The sequence below is a fragment of the Melospiza melodia genome, chromosome 30 (genome assembly GCF_035770615.1).
Source record: "Melospiza melodia melodia isolate bMelMel2 chromosome 30, bMelMel2.pri, whole genome shotgun sequence".
NCBI classification, from domain to species: domain Eukaryota; kingdom Metazoa; phylum Chordata; class Aves; order Passeriformes; family Passerellidae; genus Melospiza; species Melospiza melodia.
In genome coordinates this window covers 1,939,753-1,958,031 of record NC_086223.1, presented here as the reverse complement: position 1 = coordinate 1,958,031, position 18,279 = coordinate 1,939,753, and the positions used below count along the sequence as shown (strand labels likewise).

The 18,279-nt window shown below is 47.3% G+C and overlaps 1 protein-coding gene across 1 annotated transcript; it reads left to right on the top strand.

The window, feature by feature from the left end:
* The first annotated feature begins 457 nt into the window (after positions 1-457).
* Positions 458-18,210, top strand: MED1 (mediator complex subunit 1). The gene is made up of 17 exons (XM_063179076.1): positions 458-563; positions 1,243-1,349; positions 2,037-2,115; positions 2,642-2,696; positions 3,590-3,722; positions 4,386-4,414; positions 4,761-4,832; positions 5,007-5,081; positions 5,442-5,515; positions 5,735-5,824; positions 6,551-6,662; positions 7,862-7,986; positions 8,616-8,734; positions 9,601-9,802; positions 11,257-11,352; positions 11,456-11,561; positions 12,567-18,210. The coding sequence occupies exons 1-17, from the start codon at positions 536-538 to the stop codon at positions 15,811-15,813; spliced, it is 4,749 nt and encodes a 1,582-aa protein (XP_063035146.1). The 5' UTR covers positions 458-535; the 3' UTR covers positions 15,814-18,210.
* Positions 18,211-18,279: the final 69 nt, after the last annotated feature.

Here is an 18,279-nt window from a genome sequence, read left to right as displayed (position 1 = left end):
GCCGCGCGCTCGTCCTCTCGCGAGAGCCGCGAAATCGCGCAGCTGGCGGCGCCTTCCCGGCCAACTTTATTGGGGCGCGGGGCGGGGACAGCGCCCCCTAGCGCCCGGCCCGCAACAAAGCTCCATGGCGGCGTCGCCGCCGCCGCCTCGGCCTCCCGCCGCTCTCCCGCTCCGCCGCGCTGCGCTCTAAAGCCGCCGGCGGGTCGCTGTGGAGCCTGCCCCGGCGCACCGCCGGCTAACGGGCGGTTAATGCTCCGTTAGGGCTGCACAGCGGCCGCCGCCGCGCTTCCAGCAGGCTGAGGGGGCGGGGCGTGCTGGCCCCCGAGCCACGCCCTCCCCTGCGGGCGCGGCGAAGTCTCGCGAGAGCGCGGGAGCGCGGCCGCGGGCGCAGCGATGGCGGCGGCCGCTGCCGTGTGAGGGCGAGGGCGGCCCGGCCCGGCCCGGCCGCCGCCCCCGCTCCCCGCCCGCTCCCGATCCCTCTCCTTTCCCTCTCCGTTCCCTCTCCCTCTCTTCATCCCGGCCCCGGACCTGCAATATGAAGGCAGCGCCGGGCAGCGCCGAGGGTGAGTGCGGCGCGGGACGCGGGGGTTCCCGGTGGCCCCGTGAGGGAGCGAGGGGCTCCTGTGGAGGCTCCGGGGCTGGGGATGAGGTGACGCCCAGGAAAGTGAAACGGGCGAGGGTTTCAAAGGTGATTTGAGGTCTGGGGCATCTCTGTAATGAGGAGGGAGCGAGGAGTCGGGCCTGGTTACTGTGGGGAAGAGAAGGTTGGGAGGGGATCCCATAAATCCCTACAGAAATCTCCAGGAGTGTCAGAGCTTGGTGCCAGACTCTGTTCAGTCAGCGACAGGACGAGGAGCAATGGCCAGAAACTGAAACGCAACAAATTCCACCTCGATATGAGGTTTCATTCCAGGAGGGTGAGGCTGCTTTCCAGGACGGTGTCAGAGCCCCGGAGCAGCTGCCCAGGGAGGGTGTGGGGTCTCCCTGTCTGCAGACATTCCACACCCAGCTGGCACATTCCAGGTGATCCTGCCTGGCCAGGGAGGTTGGGCTGGGATATTCCATAACATTTCCCTCACCCTGGGATATTCCATAACATTTCCCTCACCTCGAGGTCAGGTGTTAAACCAGCAGGAAGAAAATTCCTTGAAATCATCTCCAGCTTAAAGGTGGGATGTTTTCCTGAACTGTAAAGCTTCCAAAAGTGGCTCATGGTGTTTCCTGAACATTCCTGTGTGCCAGAGGCAGAGAAGCTGAACAAGATGAGCTCCCTCCTGGAGAGGCTGCATGCCAAGTACAGCCAGAACCGGCCCTGGACAGAAACCATGAAGTTGGTGCGGCAGGTCATGGTGAGCACTGCTGGGCTCTGAGCAGGACCTGCCTGCAGCTTCTCTGCTCAGGGCTCTGGGTTGGGTTTTACATCTCTTCCAGCTGTCTTTGCTTTGCTTTGCTTTGCTTTGCTTTCACTCTCTCCTGAGGGATGTCCAAACCCTCCCTGCCTGATGCGCCATTCCCTCCCCTGATTCCAGCTCGGTGCCAGGAAAAGGCTCAAACTTGTATTTTCACCCTTCCAGGATATTGTTTTTTTGGAGCAATGACTTGTTTTTTGAATATTGTTTTTGTTCAGTGACACTCAGCCCTGGCTTAGTCAAAAATGAGTTTAAAATACTGGCGTGGGTAAGGGCAGGAGGAGCAGGAGGCAGAGGGGATCTCAGCAAAGCCTCCTGCCCATACTCAGGGGTTAAAAGTTTGCCCAACTCTTTATTTTTCTGTCTCTTTTTCTAAAACTCTCAGCTCAGACCTCTTTAGACCAAGTTGCTAAAAAGAAAAGAGCTCAATTCCAGGCCTGCCTTTGTAACCTGCTTGCAAAGAGCTACTGTTCACCTAGAGGAATCAGGATGTTGTAATTTGGGGATGAAGTCTAACCTGCTTTTAATTATCTAAATAAATCTCATTTGGCTGCCCAAAAGCTGCCGTAATTCCCTTCTATTGAGGAACAAGGCAAAATGATTTTTTTTTTCTTCTGTCTGCCCAAGGAAAAGCGTGTGGTGCTGAACTCAGGGGGACACCAGCACCTGGTGAGCTGCTTGGAGACCCTGCAGAAGGCCCTGAAAGGTTGGTGTGTTCTCCAAAGGGTGGAAAACCCCATGGAAATGCTCCATAAAAACCACACTGGGTGTTGCTGCTGTGTTCCTGGTGCTCAGGGGTTCATCACACACTCAGGCTGTGCTGCTTTTTTTGGGAAAATAAAAACCATCTCTTTGTCCAGAGAAGCTGTGGCTGCTCCATCCCTGGAAATACCCAGAGTTGGACAGGATGTGGAGAACCTGGGATGGTGAGAAGTGTCCTGCTCATAGCAGGGGTGGCTTTAAGGTCCCTCCCAAACCATTCCAGGATTCTGTGAGTGCCCACACCTGGATTCCACTTGCAGAAATTCCATTCTCTCCGTGCAGTTTGGGAATATTTGGGTTTCTCTGTGCACACCCCCTGTATTTAGGGACAGATCCTGTGCAGTGCACACGGGACAGTGTGAGCAGACATGGGAGGGAGTACCCAGCTGAGATTTGGTTTCTTTTTGGTGGGAATTCCTTAGGGGATGTTGGATCTTTTCCCTAAAGTTTGGTTTTTGTTCCTCCCTCAGTGTCGTCTCTGCCTGCCATGACCGATCGCCTGGAGTCCATCGCCCGGCAGAGCGGGTGGGTCTGCTCCTCTGCATGGCACAGACTGCTCACCCCAGAGCCTTGTGGGGCTGGCATTTGTGGGATTTTGTGTGCTTGGGTTGGGAATTTTGTGTGCTTGGATTTGTGGGGTTTTGTGTGCTTGGGTTGGGGATTTTGTGTGGGTTTTGTGTGCTTGGGTTGTGGGGTTTGTGTGCTTGGATTGGGGTGATTCTGTGTGCTTGGATTGGGGTGATTCTGTGTGCTTGGATTGTGGGGTTTTGTGTGCTTGGATTGTGGGGTTTTGTGTGCTTGGATTGTGGGGTTTTGTGTGCTTGGATTTGTGGGTTTTGTGTGCTTGGATTTGTGGGGTTTTGTGTGCTTGGATTTGGGGGGGTTTGTGTGCTTGGAGTGGGGTGATTCTGTGTGCTTGGATTGGGGAGTTTTGTGCTTGGATTTGTGGGGTTTTGTGTGCTTGGATTTGTGGGGTTTGTGTGCTTGGATTGGGGTGATTCTGTGTGCTTGGATTGGGGAGTTTTGTGTGGGTTTTGTGTTCTTGGATTTGTGGGGTTTGTGTGCTTGGATTGGGGATTGTGTGTGGGTTTTGTGTGCTTGGATTGTGGGGTTTTGTGTGCTTGGATTGGGGGGTTTTGTGTGGGGTTTGTGTGATGGACTGTGGGGTTTTGTGAGCTTGGATTGGGGGGTTTGTGTTGTGGGGTTTGTGTTGGATTGTGGGATTTTGCGTGCTTGAATTGGAGTGATTTTGCGTACTTGGATTGGGGGCTTTTGGATGAGTTTTGGGTCAGTTTTGTGTGCTTGTATTGGGGAGGTTTTGGGTGGGTTTTTTGTGCTTGGATTGTGGGGTTCTGTGGGGTTTTTTCTGGGTTTTTCTGTGCATCTCACAGCCATCCCTGTCCCGTTCCCTCCGGCAGCCTCGGCTCCCACCTGAGCGCGAACGGCACCGAGTGTTACATCACCTCTGACATGTTCTACGTGGAGGTGCAGCTGGACCCCACAGGGCTGCTCTGTGATGTCAAGGTGGCTCACCATGGAGAAAACCCCGTGGTGTGTATTCCTGGCAAAGGGGAACCCCTGTGCTTTTAGGATTCCCTTTATTTTCAGCAGAGAAAATGGGTTTATTTAACATTTATTTAACATTCCCATAGACCCAGAGTTACGCCCTTGCTGCTCATTCTAGTGGGAAGTAAAATCCTCCATGGAGTAGTTTGCTCCAGTGGGATTTTCTGATCAATGGATTCACAACTTGCAAAATCATTTGGGGAAATTACCTTAATTTTTCTGAGAATTTTATGGAAGTTTTTGCTGTGTTTCCAAGGGAAGTTATTCCCAAAGTTCAGATCTGGGAATGGAAAGTTAAATTGGGAGAAAATGGGAATGGAAAGTTAAATTGGGAGAAAATGCCTTTCTGCATGTGGAGGAGAGTTTGAGCTTAGTGTGTGTTTGGCCTCTCCTCTTTAATATCCCTGTGTAAGCTCATAGATTTTCAACCTAAATCTTGCCAGCTTGAGAAGTTTATTTCAAATTAAGAATTTAATAAGAAATATTATTACCTGGACTTGAGGAGCAGAAGTAGAACCACAGCAAGTGGTTGTGAGCATTGTGAAGCTGATGTTTGGGAATTTCCCTGCTCTGATATTTCCCAGCTGCACAAAGCCTGGAGTTGGCTGCATCCCACACTGACATCCTTGTGTGTTCCTTCCTTTTCAGAGCTGTCCAGAGCTGGTGCAACATCTCAGGTGAGTTACAGGGGTGGGTTGTTGTGTTTTCTCTTTGCTGTAATGATCTGATGCTATTTGAAGTCTGAAAACACAAAATTCTTCTCAATTGCTCTTTCCCCACCAAGTGTCTTCACTTCTCCAGGGGATTTTCCTGGCTTTGGCTCAGATCTTGTGATTCTGGCTGCTGTGCAAGGTGTCTTCAAAGCCCACAGCACATTAAAGCTGGATCATGTAAAGAACACATTTCCATGTAGCAAAATTATTTTTTTTTAAGTGACTCAGCATCTTTATTAATAATCACTTAAAATGAAAGCTATCTGTTACTCATTTGAATGCTTGGTAATTTCCACCTTTTTCCTTTCAGAGAGAAAAATTTTGATGAGTTTTCAAAACATCTGAGGGGACTTGTGAACCTCTATAAGCTGCCAGGGGACAAGTAAGTCCAGGATATATTTATATCCACATATTTAAAATCAAATAACAAGTCTAGAATACATTTATTTGTACACACATATAAAATTAAAAACCCCCTCCAAGCTTGTAGGTTTGCACTGCACAGTTCTTTCAAGTTTTCTTATATTTTTTATTGTTTTTTTTTTTTTTCCCTAAGCAAACTTAAAACTAAAATGTACTTGGCTCTGCAGTCCTTGGAGTTGGATCTCCAAAAGATGGCTGGGATGTATTGGTAAGTCTTGTGATGTCTGTGTGGTTTTCTAAATATCTATAAATGCTTAGAGCTCTGAGAAATTCCTTTTTAACTGCAGGATTTGATTGGAGGAGAGTCTAAAAGGCAAAATAAAAGTTTGTAACAGGTGGATTCAGTGATAATGTGGTTTAAACTGAGAAAGCTTTGGCCTTGTTTCACTGCTGTAGGTTCAGTGATACACCAGCCATGCTGCAGCTTTTGTTTTGCCTGTGCAGTTTGGATAAACTCCTCTTTGGGTCCCAGAAATGGGAATTTTGAGTTGAAATCAGTCTCAGCACATGAATTTTTGCCTCAGGTGTGGCTGTGGCTTGTTTCACACTGTGACTGCCTCTCTTGCAGGCAAGCCACCAATGCAAACCCCCTGGACAAGATCCTCCATGGCAGTGTTGGCTATCTCACCCCCAGGAGTGGAGGTACCTGTGATTCACCCTTAAAAAAATGAATTAATTTAAAGAAATTTTAAAAAAAATTATTTGTTCCTGGCCTCAAGTATGCCTCACAGTTCCACATTAAGTGATGAAAAAGAACAAAATAAAAGAGGGACAAAGTCTTTGGGTGTTTGTGTGGCTTTGTGGGGTGGGGATGATCAGGATGACTTCTCAGGATGCCTCATGAGGAATTTCTCTCCCCAGGTCTCCTGATGAACCTCAAATATTACGTCTCCCCCTATGATTTATTTGAGGATGGCACTGGAGCCCCTGTGGTTTTACATGAGAACAATGGTAGGTGAGCTGGGGAGCTGCTGGGGCACAGAGCCTTTTTCCTTGCAGTGAATCTCATTTTAACATAGGATTTGTTTTGTTGCCTGAATAAAAAACATAAAATCCCAGAATGGTTTGAATTTAAACCAAGCTCATCCTCTTCCAACTCCCTGCCATGGGCAGGGACACCTTCCTCTATCCCCCATCCAACCTTGTGCCTCTCCCATCATCAAAGTTTGTTTTTATTCATGGACATCTGGCTCTTGTTAAAATCCCAAAACCAAGCTCCAGTTGTTAAGGAAAAAAAGAGAGGGAAATGATCCAAAATCATAATTTGTTTTGCTTTGCAAAGAGCAAAGTATGAACTCGCAAATGCATTTGGAAAATATTTTGAGGATGATGCAATTGGTCCATCTGGCAAGAGGGAAATGGGGATTTGGGTAGAACTGTCAGTTTGGCTGTTATCCCTTTGGTCCTGAAGGTGAGCAGTGAGCTCTGTGCCTTGTGGGGAAAGCCAGAGTAATATTTTATGGAATCACAGAATATTTTGTGGTGGAAGAGACCCCAAGGCTCATCCAGTTCCATGGGCAGGGACAACTTCCATTATCCCAGCTTGCTCCAAGCCCCAACTTGGCTTTGAACATTTCCAGGGACGAAGAGAATATATTTAATTAATTCATATTTAATCCACAAAACTTGCCACTGGTGGATTTTTTTTTTCCCATCTTCTCCTGCTTCCCCCTGCAGTTCCTCGCTCGCTGGGCATGAACGTGTCGGTGACAGTGGAGGGAACCATGGCAATGCACAAACTTCCAATTGCTCCTCTGATCATGGGCTCCCATCCTGTGGACAGCAAAGGGTAAGGGCAGGACAGCAGGCCAGCACTCAGCTGGGGGAGTGGCACAGCACTGCAGGAATTGCACAAGAAATGTCTGGTTCAGTGTGGTGATTGCTGAGACCCCAGTGTTGGAAGGAATGATGAGTCTGACTCCATGTTCTTAGAAGGCTAATTTAATATCATAATACATGATGTGATATAATATAATATGATAGTATATGGTATCATGATATATGATATGATATGATATCATGATATATATGATATAATATTATATGATATAATATTATATAATATATAATATATAATATATAATATATAATATATAATATATAATATATAATATATAATATATAATATATAATATATAATATATAATATATAATATGATATAATATGATATAATATAATATAATATGACATGATATATAATATCATTATATATGGTATAATATAATATGGTATAATATAATAATATAACATAATATATTATATCATATCATATTGCATCATATTATATTATATCATAATGATATAACATAACATATTGCATTGCATTATATTGCATTGCATTATATTGCATTGCATTATATTGCATTGCATTATATTGCATTATATTGCATTGCATTATATTGCATTGCATTATATTGCATTGCATTATATTGCATTATATTGCATTGCATTATATTATATTATATTATATTATATTATATTATATTATATTATATTATATTATATTATATTATATTATATTATATTATATTATATTATATTATATTATATTATATTATATTATATTATATTATATTATCTAGACTAAAATTATACTAAAAAATACAGAAAGGTTACTTACAGAAGGCTCAATAAAATACTAATAAAAAACCAGTGACTCTCTCTTCCAGAGTCCTGACACAGCTGGCTGTGATTGGTTATTAAGTTAAAACAATTCACATTCTGGATTAACAATCTCCAACCCCATTGCAAAGCAGCAAAACACAGGAGATGCAGATGAGATAATATTGCTTTCCTTTTTCTCTGGGGCTTCTCAACTTCCCAGGAGAAAATTTTTCAGAAAATATGACAGTGACATTTCAGGGCTGTCAGGTGCTTCTGAGCAGTGCCTTCCTTTTTGAGGTGTATTTGAGCAAAGATAAATGTTGTGTCAGGTGAGAGCAGAAGCCCTGCAGCTCACAGGAACTTTTGTCCCCCCATTCTTCCAGAACTCCATCTTTCTCCTCCATCACCAGTGCCAACAGTGTGGACTTACCTGCTTGTTTCTTCCTGAAGTTCCCACGTCCCATTCCAGTGTCTCGAGCTTTCATCCAGAAACTGCAGAGCTGCACAGGTGGGTTGCAGACCTGTCAGACACATCTCTGGCTTTTATTCGTGTTCCCTTGTGTCTATCAGTAAATGCTGCTGATTTTTAACACGTGCTCAGGGTTTTGTGCTGTTCTCAGTAACACCTGGACAGGTTTTTATTGTATTTGCTGGGTCCCCAGATGAAGGAAGGAATGATGAATCCGACTCCGTGTTCTCAGAAGGCTAATTTATTATTTTATGACAAAATATTTATTATTATATTTTTGATATTTTATGATACTATATTATATTAAAGAATTCTAAACTAAACTCAACTAAAGAATACAGAAAGGATAATTAAAGAAGGTTAAAAAAATATTAATGAAAACTCATTACTCTTTCCAGAGTCACAGCTTGACCCTTGATTAGCCAGTAAGTCCAAACAATTCACAGAAACCCAATGAAACAACCACCTGTTGGTAAACAATCCCCAAACACATTCCAAAGCAGCAAACCACAGGAGAAGCAAATCAGATAATTCTTATTTTCATTTTTCTCTGAAGCTTCTCAGCTTCCCAGCAGCAAAATCTTAGGCGAAGTGATTTTTCCAGAAAATATGACCAAGTTTTCCATTGGATTCAGCTGCCATCATTCCCTGCTGTCTTTTCCTCTCAGGTATCCCCCTGTTTGACACAGCACCCACATTTGTGCCCCTGTATGAGCTGATCACCCAGTTTGAGCTGTCCAAGGAGGCCGACCCGCTGCCCCTGAACCACAACATGCGATTCTACGCCGTAAGTGTGTGCTGCCAGCTGCCAGCCAGCCTGGGCCACCCCCAGCACCAGCTCAGGGCCTTCAGCTGCTCCAAGTGGGATAACAGAATGGGTTCCTTGTGCTCCCAGTCACACAGATGATTTTTGTGTTTATCCAGCAGTTCTGGAGCTGTTCTGTGGTTGTTTGGAGGAAAGAACTCAGAGCCATGCTGAAAATTCAATGCCAGATATTGAACTGTAGCTACTTATTTTTGAGTTTATTGGTTACACGGGGCTTTTATCACCTCAGTCACGTTCAGAACAGAGCAGGACATTTATTCATGGCCAAAACTTGTTCTTCAAGCATTAGGATTCATGTACAGGGTCCTGGCACAGGTTTCCCAGAGAAGCTGTGGCTGCCCCATCCTTGGCAGTGTCCAGTGCCAGGCTGGGCAGGGCTTGGGGTAATCTGGGATAGTAGGAAGTGTCACTGGATGGGATTTAAGGTCCTCCCAACCCAAACCATTCCACGATTCTGTGATGGGCATTTTAGGAAAATGAGGTATTGAAAGATGCTTTGCTGTTGGAGTGCAGCTGCAGGCAGGAGAACAGAGGGGCTGAGCGTGTCCCTTTTGTCCAGTGATGTGTGGCTGAATGAATTGCAGCATTTTGGGAGAGAAATCCTTAAATTTGTGGATGAGTGTTAACCCCAGAGGGGATGCCATTCAGCGTGAAACTGTTTTAGTGAGAACATTGAATGCTGTTGGCATGATTACTTCTGAGGAATTCAGGTGTTCGGAGTGGAAGGAAAACATCCTCAGTGTTTGTCCAAAGGTGACACGGTGTCAGTGGCCTCTGAGCACTGCTGGGTGTCCATGGTCCCCTCCTGAGGCAGGGATTGTTGTCAGGCTCTTCCAGGACAGCAGCACTGTTACTTCCTGAACAAGGACGCTCCTCTCCCGGACGGACGGAGCCTCCAGGGGACTCTGCTCAGCAAAATCGCGTTCCAGCACCCTGGCAGGGTGCCCCTCATCCTCAGCCTCATCCGACACCAGGTGGCCTACAACACCCTCATTGGCAGCTGTGTCAAGAGGACAGTCCTGAAGGAAGGTGGGTGCCACCTCCAGAGGGATATGAAATGAGAATAATGAACTCTGGAGAGTTTTCCTCATCAGAAATGAAGCCTCTGCTGCTTCCCTTGGTTTTTTTTCCCCATCTGTGTGGGGGTTTTGAGGCTATGGTTTATTGTATTTGTGGCAGGAAGGAATGATGAATCCGACTCCATGTTTTCAGAAGGCTAATTTATTATTTTATGATACTACATTATATTAAAGAATACAGAAAGGATACTTAGAGAAGGTTAGATCAGGCACCTGGTGGCCTACAACACCCTCATTGGCAGCTGTGTCAAGAGGACAGTCCTGAAGGAAGGTGGGTGCCACCTCCAGAGGGATATGAAATGAGAATGATGAACTCTGGAGAGTTTTCCTCATCAAAAATGAAGCCTCTGCTGCTTCCTTTGTTTTTTTTCCCCATCTGTGTGGGGGTTTTGAGGCTATGGTTTATTGTATTTGTGGCAGGAAGGAATGATGAATCCGACTCCATGTTTTCAGAAGGCTAATTTATTATTTTATGATACTACATTATATTAAAGAATACAGAAAGGATACTTAGAGAAGGTTAGATCAGGCACCTGGTGGCCTACAACACCCTCATTGGCAGCTGTGTCAAGAGGACAGTCCTGAAGGAAGGTGGGTGCCACCTCCAGAGGGATATGAAATGAGAATGATGAACTCTGGAGAGTTTTCCTCATCAAAAATGAAGCCTCTGCTGCTTCCTTTGTTTTTTTTCCCCATCTGTGTGGGGGTTTTGAGGCTATGGTTTATTGTATTTGTGGCAGGAAGGAATGATGAATCTAACTCCATGTTTTCAGAAGGCTCATTTATTATTATATTATATTATATTATATTATATTATATTATATTATACTATACTATACTATACTATACTATACTATACTATACTATACTATACTATACTATATTATATTATACTATACTATATTATACTGTATTATACTATACTATAACTATACTATATTATTAATATATTACACTATACTAATAATATAATACATTAATAATATATTAATGATGTATTATAATATATTAATAATATAGTAATGATATATTAATATATAATATATACAATATATATTAATATATCAAGAATGCTGTACTAAACTATATTAAAGAGTACAGAAAGGACACTTACAGAAGGTTAAAAAGATAATAATGAAAACTTGTGCCCAACACAGCCTGGCCCCAATTGGCCAATGAGTGAAAAAAACTCACAGCAGAAACCAATGAAACAATCTCCAAACACATTCTAAAGGAGCAAAACACAGGGGAAACAAATCAGATAATTCTTGTTTTCCTTTTTCTCTGAGGCTTCTCAGCTTCCCAGGAGAAAAATCCTGAGGGAAGTGATTTTTCTAGAAAATGTGAATGCCACACTGGTTCATCTCCACCGTTCCCTCATTTAAAAGTTCTTGTGTCTTTCAGATTCTCCTGGGATCCTGCAGTTTGAAGTTTGTCCTCTCTCTGACTCCTGTTTCAGTGTGTCCTTCCAGCACCCTGTGAACGACTCCCTGGTGTGTGGTAAGTGGCCTCAGGGGCAGCAGGAGCAGCATTTCTGGGAGGGCTGGCAGGATTTCCTCCCCCTGTGTGTGCAGGATTTTGATCTCTCCCTGCTCTCCTGCAGTGGTGATGGATGTGCAGGACTCCAGCCACGTGAACTGTAAGCTGTACAAAGGATTGTCTGATGCCCTCATCTGTACAGATGATTTCATTGCCAAGGTTGTTCAAAGGTAAGCTGGGATTTTGTCCCACCTTGTGCTCCCAATCACACAGATGAGCTCTGCTCCATCTTGTGTTTATCCAGCAGCTCTGGAGCTGTTCTGTGATTGTTTGCAGGAGAGAGCAACTCAGAGCCATGCTGAAAATTCAGTGCCAGATATTGAACTAGCTACTTATTTTTGAGTTTGTTGTGTACACAGAGCTTTTATCACCTCAGTCACATTCAGAACAGAGCAGGACATTCCCAGGGTACAACACTCCTGTCACCTTTTGGGTGGGAACCACTGGTTTTGCTTCTAGCATGTTATAGACTCATTATCCCTGAGGAGAATGTGCTATTATCACTGATTTTTGAGCTCAAAAAGCTGCCCCTGCCCATGGCAGAGGGGGATGCACTGGATGAGCTTTAAGCTCCTGGGATTTTTATAAGGTTTAGGAAATCAGGTTTACCAAGGTGTTCTCTGCCAGAATTGGAGGAACAACCCAGATTCCTTCATGAAGACAGGACAAGGGGAATGGCTTTAACCTGAAGCAATAGTTCTAGGTGGGATATTGGGAAGAAATCCCTCCCTGTGAGGGTGGGCAGGCCCTGGCACAGGGTGCCCAGAGCAGCTGGGGCTGCACCTGGATCACTGGCAGTGCCCAAGGCCAGGCTGGATGGGGTTTGGAGCAGCCTGGGACAGTGGGAGGTGTCCCTGCATGGCAGAGAGTGGGACTGGATGGGCTTTAAGGCCCCTTCCAAACCAAAGCCTTCCATGATTCTGTGCTCTTTAACTAGCAGATAATGATCTGTCAGCTATCAGTTATTAGAGATAATTGATTATTCCTCCCTCTGGGATTGCAAGTGCAGGTGTCTCTCTGAATTCAAGCAGAACAGCAGGACATGATCCTGGACCTGCTGCTCTCCTGTGCAAGCCCCTGAGTGCTCATTTTATACCTGCTGGAGGTGTGAAACCTCCCCAGTGAGCTTTGCTGAGGGCAGCCAGCCCCAGCTGAGCCTGTGCTGTGTCTTGCAGGTGCATGTCCATCCCTGTCACCATGAGAGCCATCCGTAGGAAAGCAGAAACCATCCAAGCTGACACGCCAGCCCTGTCCCTCATTGCAGAGACAGTTGAAGACATGGTGAAGAAAAACCTGCCCCCAGCCAGCAGCCCAGGGTATGGCATGACCACAGGCAGCAACCCAATGAGCGGGACCACCACCCCAACCAACACTTTTCCTGGGGGGCCCATCACTACTTTGTTTAACATGAGCATAAGCATGAAAGAGAGGCATGACTCGGTGGGCCATGGGGAGGACTTCAGCAAAGTGTCTCAGAACCCTATTCTCACTAGTTTGTTACAGATCACAGGCAATGTGGGCTCTACCATTGGCTCAAGTCCAACCCCTCCCCACCACACACCACCACCAGTATCCTCACCAGCCAGCAACACCAAGAACCACCCCATGCTCATGAACCTTCTTAAGGAGAATCCTCCTCAGGATTTCTCCACTCTTTATGGGAGCAGCCCTCTGGAAAGGCAGAACTCTTCCTCTGGCTCCCCCAGAATGGAAATGGGCCCTGGGGGGAATAAACAAAAGAAAAAAAAATCCCGCGTGCCGGCCGACAAGCCCAAGCACCAGACTGAGGACGATTTCCAGAGGGAGCTCTTTTCCATGGATGTTGACTCCCAGAACCCCATTTTTGATGTCAACATGACCGCAGACACCCTGGACACCCCTCATATTACTCCAGCACCCAGCCAGTGCAGCACTCCTCCTACCACGTACCCCCAGGCCCTGCCCCACGCCCAGCCCAGCATCCAGAGGATGGTTCGCCTGTCCAGCTCGGACAGCATCGGGGCCGATGTCACCGACATCCTCTCGGACATAGCCGAGGAGGCTTCCAAGCTGCCCACCAGTACTGAGGACTGCCCACCCATTGGGACTCCAGTCAGAGATTCTTCTAGTTCAGGACATTCACAAAGTGCCCTCTTTGACCCCGATGTTTTTCAGACCAACAGTAGTGAGAACCCCTACACAGACCCCGCGGACCTGATCGCGGACGCCGCTGTCAGCCCCAACAGCGACTCCTCCAACCATTTTTTTCCAGACGGGGTAGATTTCAACCCTGACTTGCTGAACAGTCAGAGCCAGAGTGGTTTTGGGGAGGAATACTTTGATGAGAGCAGTCAGAGCGGAGACACTGATGATTTCAAGGGCTATGCCCCCCAGGCTCTAACTAATTTGGGGGTGCAAGTCTTGGGGGGTGATGGGGGAGAAAATAAATTTAAGGGGAGCGCTCCGTCCGACACGGTGGATTTTAGTATTATTGCAGCTGCCAGCAAAGCACTGGGGTCCTCTGACATCATGGAGCACCACAGTGGAGGTCAGAGCCCTTTGCTGAACACGGGGGATTTAGGAAAAGAGAAGTCTCAGAAACGGGTAAAGGAAGGCAATGGGTCTGGAGGTGCCATGGCAGCTGCTGGCATGGATGGGAAGCCGGGGAAGCGCAGCCGGACGCCGTCCAGTGATGGCAAAAGCAAAGAGAAACTCCCAAAGAGGAAGAAGCAGGAGACAGATGGGAAATCTCCATCGCACAGTTCATCCAACAGGCCCTTCACGCCACCAGCAAGCACGGGTGGGTCCAAATCTCCAGGGAGTTCGGGCAGATCCCAGACTCCTCCCGGGGTAGCTACTCCTCCTATTCCAAAAATAACCATTCAGATCCCAAAAGGAACAGTGACTGTTGGCAAACCGTCTTCGCACGGCCAGTACACGAGTAGTGGTTCTGTCACCTCCTCCAGCAGCAAAAGCCATCATAGCCATTCTTCCTCCTCCTCCTCTTCTTCCTCCTCTTCAACCTCAGGCAAAATTAAGAGCAAATCAGAAGGCTCTTCTGGCTCCAAGATGAGCAGCAGCCTCTACTCCAGCCAAGGCGGCTCCGGCTCGGGTCAGTCCAAGGGCTCGGCGCAGTCGGTGGGAAAGCCGGGATCCTCCCCCATCACCAAGCACGGCCTCAGCGCCGGCTCTGGCAGCACCAAGATGAAACCTCAAGGAAAGCCATCGTCCCTCATGAACCCTTCCATGAGCAAACCAAACATCTCCCCGTCCCACTCGAGGCCCTCAGGGGGCTCTGACAAACTCGCCTCTCCCATGAAGCCTGTCCCGGGTACTCCCCCGTCGTCTAAAGCGAAGTCGCCCATCAGCTCAGGTTCTGGTGGGTCCCACATGTCTGGGACTGGGTCAAGCTCGAGCATGAAATCCTCTTCAGGAATGGGATCCTCCGGGTCTATGTCACAGAAACCGCCTCCCTCGTCCAATTCCTCCACGGCATCTTCATCTTCCTTTTCATCCAGCGGGTCTTCCATGTCTTCGTCGCAGAACCAGCATGGAAGCTCCAAAGGGAAGTCCCCCAGCAGAAACAAGAAGCCATCTCTGACTGCAGTCATAGACAAGCTGAAGCACGGGGTGGTGACGAGCGGGCCTGGCGGAGAGGACCCCATGGATGGGCAGATGGGGCCGAGTTCCAATTCCTCAAGCCATACGATGTCCTCCAAACACAACATGTCTGGAGGGGAGTTCCAGGGAAAGCGGGAGAAGAGCGACAAGGAGAAATCGAAGGTCTCTGTTTCTGGAGGATCCGTCGACTCTTCCAAGAAGAACTCGGATTCCAAAAACGTCGGAAGCACCGGAGTGGCCAAAATTATCATCAGCAAACACGACGGCGGCTCCCCCAGCATCAAAGCCAAAGTGACTCTGCAGAAACCCGGGGAAGGAGGCGGGGACGGGCTGAGACCTCAGATGGCTTCTTCCAAAAGCTACGGATCGCCCCTGATCAGCGGCTCCACCCCCAAACACGAGCGCTGCTCCCCCAGCCACAGCAAATCCCCGGCCTACACCCCCCAGAACATCGACAGCGAGAGCGAGTCGGGCTCGTCCATCGCTGAGAAATCCTACCAGAACAGCCCCAGCTCCGACGATGGCATCCGGCCCCTGCCCGAGTACAGCGCCGAGAAACACAAGAAGCACAAAAAGGAGAAGAAGAAAGTCAAGGACAAGGACAGGGACAGAGAGAGGGAGCGGGATAAGGACAGGGATAAGAAGAAATCCCATGGGATGAAGCCTGAGAGCTGGTCCAAGTCTCCCATCTCAGCAGATCAGTCTCTGGCCATGGCCAGCAACGCGATCCTCTCAGCTGAGCGGCCGAGCCGGGCCAGCCCCGAGTTCCTCATCGGGGAGGAAGATGATGATCTCATGGATGTTGCTCTAATTGGCAATTAATTCTCTCAGATGAGCCGTGTGCAAGTCCTGGAGGGGAAGGAAGGAAGGATTCATCTCAAACCTGCCACACGGATCTGTTTGGAGAGGGGGGGAAAATAAGTATTTCTAAAGTATTTCCAAGATTTTCAGACCAGCAAGGTCTGTGCAGAAGGATGTGAGTGCCAGCAGCCAGGTCCCTGCCTGTGGCCTTCATCCTGTGGGCACTTCCATTCTTCCTGAATTGATGAGTATTATCATCCCTGTGGGAATCCCAGGGATGGAGCAGAGTGTGGGAATGTGGCAGCAGCTCCCAGATGGGGCAAACAGACATAGGCTGGGCTGGGAGATCCCAGGCCCTCTGCCCTCTTCCCATTCAGGATAAGCTCCTTTTGGATGTAGGAAGTTTTCAAGTAATTATTTTAGGAAATGTTTTCAGGCTGGGTTTTAATTCTTTGGAAGAAGGAAAACCACGAGGTTTTTTTAATTTATTTTATTCCCATGGCATTCCTTCATTCAATGTCCAGCTCAACTGGGCACTGTTTCCTCATGGAAATCAGGATTTTATCCCAGGTCACAGCTCTGAGGGATTGCTGCTGCAATCCCATTTATTTTAGCTATTTATTCCCCTCCATGTGGCAACACCTCGTGCTCCTTGTTTCCCCCAGTGGGAATTTGGGTGGCTCTGCAGCTTTGGTGCCATTGCAGCACAGTGAAATTCCAGCAAATCTCAATGGAAAAGGGATTCCTGCCTGCACCAACAAACTTCCCTGGAACCTCCTCATGCAGCTGTGCTGGGAATTGTGGTCACAATCCTGGGGAGGATTCTCCAGCTTGGAAAACAATCCCAGAGTGGCTCAGCTGGGATCAGAGCTGCAGCAGAAGTGTTGATTTCCTTCAGAGATGGATTTTCCCCTTTTTGGCTGGAATTAGGAGCATGAGTCAGGCATCCTCTCCGGGCTGATCTTGTGGTCCCTGAAAAGGAAAAGAGACTCAGGAGAGGGTTTTATTTTTAAAAGCAAGTTTCATCTGATTCACTCAAGTGGAATGTGGGAAATCAGGAGTTCTGCAGACACATCTCCTGTGGAATTGTGGACTGAGCAGGATCCTGCTCCCACTGGGTTTTGCTGGTGGTGTTGGAGGCCAGGATTTCCCCGTGGGGATTGAGGTTGTGCTTCACCTTTGGGGATGCAGCGTGAAAAGTTGGCAAAGATTTGAGTTTTTCTTTTAAACCACTGAAATTTCCCCATCCTGGGGCGAGCCCCAGGAAAGCTGTTTGGTTTCCAGCTTTTTTGGAAAGTGTTTTTAGCAGGTTCATTGTAGGGATTTTTCACCCCTTCCTCCTGCCTCCACAGGAGCCTGAATGTCTCCCAGACTTCCCCCAATTCTGGAGAACTTTTCCCTCCTTACATTTTCCAGTATTTATCCTTTGCTCCTGGGTGTCCTGCACGCCACAACCAGAGCTTGAAATGATAGGAAAATGGGAATTAAATGGGAATTAAATGCAAACCTGGAGCAAATGCTGATACCTGGCACAGTGTTGGAATTTTGGGGTGCTGCAAAGAGGATGTCAGGAGCACAATCCCAGAGGAATTCAGCTGGACACCCTGCTCCATTCAGCTCAGCCTCTGGAGCCCCATCTCCTGCTTTTATTTAATCCATTTTTTTTGGACAAAATCCCTTGGATCCAAGTTGTGTGAGGGGGCACAAGCAGCCTTCCAAAAGAAGCACTTTCGAGTGGAATCCAGGCTGGGAATGCCCCAGGATGGATCCCTGGACTCATCCTCAGCCAGAGCTGTGTTTTTCCTGCTGTGCTGCACACTAAAACTTGGAAGGGAAAGCAGCAAAATCGCCACAAAAACCTGTTTGAAAAGGAACAAGCTGCCCTCGTTTCCTCTCCCCTCACCCAGACCAAAGCTCAGTATCCAAAATTCCCCCTGTGGAAGGTGGGAACAGAGGGAACAACGTCTCCTCCAGCCCAAATTTTGAGCTTTTCACCCCATTTTGGTGCCCTGTCCCCTTCCAATGACATCAGTCCTGGGAGAGAGAGCTGAGGTGCATGACCACGCTGAGGTTTTGGGGTGTCAGTGCTCGGGCTCTGAGAAATGGTTTATTTTTGGAATATATTTGCTTATATTCTCAAGAATTTTACATCTTTCAGTATTCAGAAAGATAAAAATAAAGTGAAAATTAAATATAAGCCAAACCTTTTAATCTCAGGTGGTGAAGTGAACACGGAGATTAAAAGAAACTGGTTCTTTTCCTCGATTATCATGATGTACATAAATCCCTGGCTGGAAAATCGCTGGAATTTGTAAATATCCCGGCTGTTTTTTGGGGCGGAAAGTGGAATTTCAACTTTTTTGGAGATATCGCAGAGAACGTCTTTATTTACATGCAAATAAACCCCTTTGGTACAAACCGCTGTCGCTGTTGGCTGTGGGGGAGGATCGCGAACCCATCCCCGCCATGCTTGATTTTCCCGCCAGA